Genomic DNA, 7,138 nt, shown 5'->3' on the forward strand with positions numbered 1-7,138 from the left:
GGACTCCAACCTCTAGGTTTTTAGTTGAAACTCCGTCAACTGGGACTCTAAACCCCGTAGAACTTTAGTTAAACGTCGGTTAACTGGGATTCTAACCCTCAGGGACTTTAGTCAAAAACACAGTTTGACAAGGACTGCAACCTCTAGGTTTTTAGTTGAAACTCCGTCAACTGGGACTCTAAACCCCGTAGAACTTTAGTTAAACGTCGTTTAACTGGGACGTTTTCCGTGGGGCTTTACATCATTAAAACGTCGAAAAGAAAGAAAAAGAAATTAAAAACATTAAAGACATAAAAACATCGAAGACATCAAAACCGGCACTCTAACCCTAATTTAGCCATAAGCAACTAAAACAGGTGGGTTTTAAGTTGAGATTTAAAGGTTTTACAGTTTTCTGAAAGTTTGTTCCAAATCTGTGGTGCATAGAAACTGAATGCTGCTTCTCCTCGTCTGGTTCTGGTTCTGGGGATGCAGAGCAGAACCAGAACCAGAAGATCTGAGGGGTCTAGACGGTTGGTACTGTAATAACAGATCTTTAAGGTATTGTGGTGCTAAACCGTTCAGTGATTTATAAACTAACATCAGTATTTTAAAGTCTATTCTCTGAGCTACAGGGAGCCAGAGGAGGGACTTTAAAACTGATGCACAACAGTTTCATTAGTTTCACACTGAAAGGCATTGATTTGGTTTGGAATTATGGAATTCTCACTTCAATCTGAATTGTCTTTTTTTTTCCGTCGTCCTAATCCTCTACCGTAATCCAGTGCCGTTTTACCAAATACGTTTGGATTTAAGTCATTACTTTTACTTTGTCTGAGCAACAATAAGTCCTAATCTTTTCTTTAAATACTTCCCTTCATGCTTTAAGGAGAAAGTATTCCCTGCAGCTCACCTGACCAGACCTGCTCGTCTATTTAAAGCTCTTTGTTGCTGCGCTTTCCATTGCAGAGCGCTCGATTAGTGCTGTGACGCAGCACGGATTAGGATTTGACAGCCTGGATTGTTGCTGCTCTTTGGAATAAGAGTCTTAGTGGAGCCTCAGTGAAAAGGCTGCAGGGTCTTTGGCAGGTCGCAGTGGTCTGCAAGAACAGGCCCAGAACCCTGGAGCCGCACAAATCAGACTTCATCCTCTGCTTTCAAATGTTGGGTAGAAACGTGCAAAGTAAAAAAGAAAGTACACCCACTTTCAGTAGCTGTTTTACCTGGAGAAAACGTGGCCCAACACTGCAAAAACACACAATCTTACCAAGTATTTTTATCTGGCTTCAAGTGTAAATGTCTTATTACACTTGAAATAAGACACAAATTAGGTATAAGTAACTATTATGCAAGATAAATGAGTTTTCTACGTCAGTAATTCTTTAATATTGATGAAAAAGTTCCAGTTCACTTATAATGACGTTTGTCCATGTTAAAGTTGGTAATTGTGAATTAATCAATTACTTCAATTTATTATTTTATTTTTTTTGCAATTCCACGATTGTGGAAATTGGTGCAGAATCAACAGATCCTCACACTTTGCTACTAATGCATAACGGTGAGTTTATTGCAAAATTTCTGCAAAAGTTTTCTGAATTATTGGGTCTAAGTGATGCTAACGTCTGCGACGGCACGTCATGGCCAATGCAAAACACGTTCATCAAAAAGGAGGAGTAAATTCTGCCCAAAAAAATCTCAGAAATTTTCTAGAAAAAACAAGGAAATTTCTGAGTCTGAAAAACTTTTCAGACTCGATGCTTTGTCAAATCTGTGAAACTCAGAACATTTCCAAAAGTAAAAAAATGTCAGACATTTGAAGCTCGGAGATTAAAAAAAAAATAAACATTTAAAAAGATTAATTTTAGTCAAAATTTCAGAGTTTTTTTCTATATCCATTTGCACCAAAACGCCGCCGTAAACTCCGACCTGCAGGTGGCGGTGTTTCTTACTTCTACACGTTATAGATCCGTTTGTCAAAATGTGGCAGAACTTTATGAAGTAGCACCAGAAAATCAGTGATTTTGACTGAAAAAAATATCACAAAAAGGAATCAATCAATCAATCAATAATAATAATAAAAACACAAAAGTTATGAAGAAAATACCAACTGTCGCCTGTTGGAAAAGATGTTCAATATTATTTATTTGATCTAAATAAATTATTGATTACTAAACTTACTTATCAAATGCAAATACGGCTATTTCTTAATATTTTAGCAGTTGGTGGATTTAATCAATAAATTCTGGTTCAACCGGCACTTTGAGAAGATTCATAATTTTTGTATGACCCAAAATGAAAAGGTTTATGACTCTAAGCTAATAATTTATTTATAAAAAATGTAATTTAGTTAGTTTCTACCTCTCTGTCTGCTTCTCTATTTATTTAAATGCTTGAATAAAATGTCTTGTAATTTTTCAGCTAAAATACGCACTGTACAGTTTTTAAATTTTTTTCTTTTGTCAGGTTTTGGTTTTTAAAGTTCATCACCTTGCTGGGGATGTGCACTGCTGCCTTCTTCATCCCGACAGAGTCCTTCCTGCACGGTGAGCAAACCCACATGCACTTCCTCTAAAGCGCCGCCAGAGGGCAGCAGTGGTTTGCGCTCAGAGTTAATCACAGGATCGTAAATCTTTCCAGCGTGTTTTTCCTTCTGTTGGGAGCCATAAATGTGGTTGATATCAGGGCGGAATGATGTTATCGCTTCCATAAATTAGCTGATTAGCGCTTGTTTTCCTCTGATTTCCTCTCCCAGCTTGGCATTATGTTGGTGTGGTGGGAGGGTTTGCCTTCATCCTCATCCAGCTCATCCTCATCACGGCGTTTGCTCACACCTGGAACAAAAACTGGTGAGTCAGAACGAGCTGAGCTGCAGCAGAAATTTTCATTCTGGGAAATAGAAACTGAGAGACGCAGAAATAAAAAAAACTGAGTTTCAAGCAGCCGGACTTGACTTTCTTTTAATCCAGAAGATGTGCGAAATTGTAAATTGGCTGAACTTATATAATGCTTTTCCAATCATTTTGACCACTCAAAGCGCTTTACATTAGATTGACTTTCACCCATTCGCACACACACTTTTATATACCGATACACGGGTCAGTTAGGTGCCTTGCACAGGGGCACGTTGACATGCGGCAGGAGGAAGCTGGAATTGAACCTACAACCTTCCGATCATCAAACAGCTGTAGTGTAGAGAAAAAAAATAAGGAAATTTCCGCAAAAAAACTCCGAAATTTAGAGATTAATTGGATATTTTCTACAAAAAAAATGTGGAAATTGGCCAAATTTTGACTTTCGAAACTCAGAAAATTTCCAAGTGTTTTCTAGAAAATTCCTTAGATTAATCACTAAATGTCTGACGATTTTAGGTCAGGGCTTTTTGACAAAACGTTCGGTCGCCGCTAATTTAAATGCAACTCCTCTATTAATCTGCCCGCCAGGTTGACCGGAGCTGCAGAAAACAAGCGCTGGTACCTGGCGGTGATGTGCGCCACGCTCTTCTTCTACACCATCGCCACCATGGCCTTCACCTTCATGTACAAGTACTACACTCACCCCATCGCCTGCCACTTCAACAAGGTCCTGCTGTGGGTCAACCTGGGGCTCTGCGGCCTCATGTCCTTCATCGCCGTCACGCCGTGCGTCAAGCAGAGTGAGTCTGACGGAGGACAGGAACCGTCCACACCTGCAACCCCAGCAGACGCCATGTTTTTACATGGTTCCTTCACTGACTGACATTAAATCAGTTACTAATTTAGGTCGGATACACTGTAAAAACACAAAACCTCACCAAGTATTTTTCTACTTTAATGCTCTTGATATAAGACAAAACTAACTGATATAAGCAAGATTATGTTTTTATTTATTAAAATGAGTTTGTCTCTGGTGATTTAAAGGTTTTTTTAATGTTGTTTGTAAACAGAACAGCCTCGCTCTGGGCTGCTTCAGGCCTCCATCATCAGCTGCTACGTCATGTACCTCACCTTCTCCGCTCTGTCCAGCCGCCCGCCAGAGAAAGGTGAGGAAGCTGCCGACACTTAGCATTCAAGGCTTCTTCTCTTTAAGAAAACTAAAGCAGAAACACATGGAAGAGGGTCTTTATCGTTCCTGCGCCAATTTCTATCAATCATGACTCTAATGAGAAGAATCGCACATTATAGTTTATTAAAATAATTATTTTCTGGCTGCTGCCTCTGCAGATCTGCTCAGCATTGCATCTTCTTTTAGCTGATTGTTAGCATCTTAGCTCCTCAGGCAAAACAAAACCTTCCCAGCATCTGGATTCACTCTCTGTTTCTGTCTTGTTGTTGCCTGTTTACTATCTCTGAAGGGTCAGAGGTCAGGGTTAACATTTAGGTGTTTCTTTATGACCTTTTGGGTAAAATATTTAACCTGTGGGCCAGCATTTGACCCAACAAAGACAAAAAAACCCTGGAACTAAACACGTATTTTATTGTTTTAAGGTGTTTTCTTGACTTTAAACTGTTTATTTTTTGAAAAACATAATATTTTATTCACATGTTATTATTTTTTTGATAGACTACAACTCATCCGTTTTCAATTTTGAGAAATAAAAGCAGCAATCTCACTGAAAGGTTAAAGTCTGCCACCTGCTGAGAGAAATGGGTATTACTGCATAATAGCTAAAAAAATAATAATAATAAATCAGTTCTATGCTTTTCTCAACCATTCTACAGAATCCAGGTGCTGGAACAGAGAAAGCTGTAGAAAAAAGATGATCTTGTGTCTGTTGAAGCATTTTTGTGTTGATTTTGCCAAATGTTTTAGCTCTTTATTCTCCTAAAAGTCGACTCATTTTCAATCATCTGTTCCAATGCCATCAGGTTTTCATCTTAAAGGGGAACTATTGTGTAAATTTCATATTTTGGTTCTTCCATTTGGGTTTCTACTGCTCTAAAAAAAAAAAACACCCAGACAGTTTTGTTAATAAATTAATATTTCTTGGTGTCTGGAAAACGAGCCGTTTCTAAAAACCTTCAGAATGTAACGTCACAAATCAGCCGGCGCTTCCCCGTTACCTAGCAACCCCAGCAGAGTTCCGCCCGTTACCTAGCAACCCCAGTTGGTCAGCTGGTTTTACTGCTGTTTGATGTACAATCAATCAATCAATCAATCAATCAATCAATCAATCATATTTTATTAAGCAGCAGCAAGGCATTTCAAGGTGCTTTACATAATTAAAAAACAAAATAAAAACAGCATGTGACATTGAACAAACAGTAAAAAAGAGAAAGAGATTTTTTTTAAAACAAAGGATAAAAAAAAAAGATAAAAACGTACTTTTGTTACGGAATTTAAGCGTCTGTTGTCGCCGGACTCCGCCGGACTCCGCCGGACTCCGCCGGACTCCGCCGGACTCTTCCGGACTCTTCCGGACTCTTCCGGACTCTTCCGGACTCTTCCGGACTCTTCCAGACTCTTCCTGACTCTTCCTGACTCTTCCGGACATTTAACACGGGTTTTATCCAGGCCCCGTCGCCCAACAGGACAAGGTCTCCAACCTTGCAGCATGCCTGCCGGAAAAGACAAGTGTTTTGTTGTTGACTAGAAACCACTTGCTCCATTTATGTTAGTTGTGCAGGAGGCTCCACTTCTGCTTTTCAAAGATGCATGGTTGTTCAGTAGCTCATCTGTTTGCAGCCATTTTCACCGTTTCATAGAAAAAATGTAATGAACGTGATTTGTATCTGCCATAGATTTATCTTAACCCGTTCAAGGAAGCACAACGAGTCACTTTTAAACAGTCATTTCAACACAGAAACAGGCCCACAGCATCACACTTTCTCTACCAAGCTTTACATGTTGCATGTCAAACAGTTTTACTTTTAATTCCTAATGTCCTTCTCAGTCGTTTCTTGGGATCTAATATTTCACTTCGGCATTTAAAAACCGTACGCAACCAACACACTCCAGTTATCCGCCTTTGTTTTCCCCTTTCTTCTCTGCTAATGACTCACCTGCTGGCCTCAGCAGAGACAAAGAGCTCTTTAATGATGACGATGGAAGTGCAGCCGCCGGTTACAGCCCCCCCCGCGCCCCCCCCCCTCCCCCCCATCTTATCAGGACTTTCATCACATGCAAACATACAGACACCAGCGCAGATAAACGGGCGGCGATGTGCTGCGACATGCCGGCTTTCTTTCTGCGAGCGGAGCAGACAGAAAGATGTTTGTTTCACATTCCTCTGACGAACCACTGACAGCGTAATAGCGGAGGGAAAACATCCAGCAGTGTCATTACACGCGTTCTTACACAGCGTGTCACGATGAGGAGGAGAGTGATAAACAGCGTCCGGGTAGAAGGAGAGAAAAGCTTAATAAACGAGTTTTAAAGCTGCTGAATTCGCTGCTTGTTATATTTGTTCGTCAGGTTTTTGTGTCGCCTACATAACAAGATAAGAATAAAACTTTAATATGACCAAACTGTGCGTAAAAAATCAGCAGTAATGTTGTACTTACACTGCAAAAACTCAAAATCTGACCAAGTATTTTTGGTCTAGTTTCAAGTGCAAATATTTGAGTTTTTTTTTATGTAACGATTACTTAATATTGATTAAAAAGTATTAGTTCTACTGGCAGATTATTTCACTTATAACATTGGAAAAATGTTTTTTTATTTTGTTTTGTTTTTGTAAGACATTTTTCCCTTGTTACAAGTGAAGTAATCTGCAGGTGTAACTAGAACTGGGTTGCTAGGCGACGGGCTTGGCTGGTGTTGCTAGGTAACGGCTCCAGTGGAACTGGAACTTTTTCATGAATATTTTGAAATTATTAACTTTAAATAAACTCGTCTATGCTGATGAAAAATCACTTTCAAGGTGTTTTTGTTTTATTTCAAGTGCACTAAAATATTTCCGCTAAAACCTGCACTAATCACAAGAAAGAAAATCACATATTAAAGTTATTATTTCTTAGAGATTCAGATCCATTAATTGAAAGAGGAAGTGCTTTAGTTTTATCATGCCACTCAACTACTAAATAATTTTACTCATTCACTGCAAAAACAGAACATTTGACCAAATATTTCAGTCCAGTTTCTAGTTCAACTCAGTTAAAATGAGTCTTTAACTCATTTTAATTCAGCTAAAATTAGTCTTTAACTCATTTTAATTCAGCTAAAATGAGTCTTTAACTCATTT

General features: G+C 39.0%; 1 protein-coding gene across 2 annotated transcripts in view; it reads left to right on the forward strand.

Annotated features, from left to right (window-relative positions):
* Positions 1 to 7,138, forward strand: part of serinc4 (serine incorporator 4) — a 30,502-nt gene that overhangs the window by 17,374 nt on the left and 5,990 nt on the right. For both annotated transcript variants that reach the window (XM_008406056.2, XM_008406055.2), the window contains exons 4-7: positions 2,443 to 2,522; positions 2,732 to 2,825; positions 3,420 to 3,631; positions 3,902 to 3,997. In XM_008406056.2, the coding sequence (XP_008404278.1) occupies positions 2,443 to 2,522; positions 2,732 to 2,825; positions 3,420 to 3,631; positions 3,902 to 3,997 (482 nt within the window). The remainder of the gene's footprint in view (positions 1 to 2,442; positions 2,523 to 2,731; positions 2,826 to 3,419; positions 3,632 to 3,901; positions 3,998 to 7,138) is intronic.

The sequence above is a fragment of the Poecilia reticulata genome, linkage group LG3, assembly GCF_000633615.1.
Source record: "Poecilia reticulata strain Guanapo linkage group LG3, Guppy_female_1.0+MT, whole genome shotgun sequence".
Lineage (NCBI taxonomy): Eukaryota > Metazoa > Chordata > Actinopteri > Cyprinodontiformes > Poeciliidae > Poecilia > Poecilia reticulata.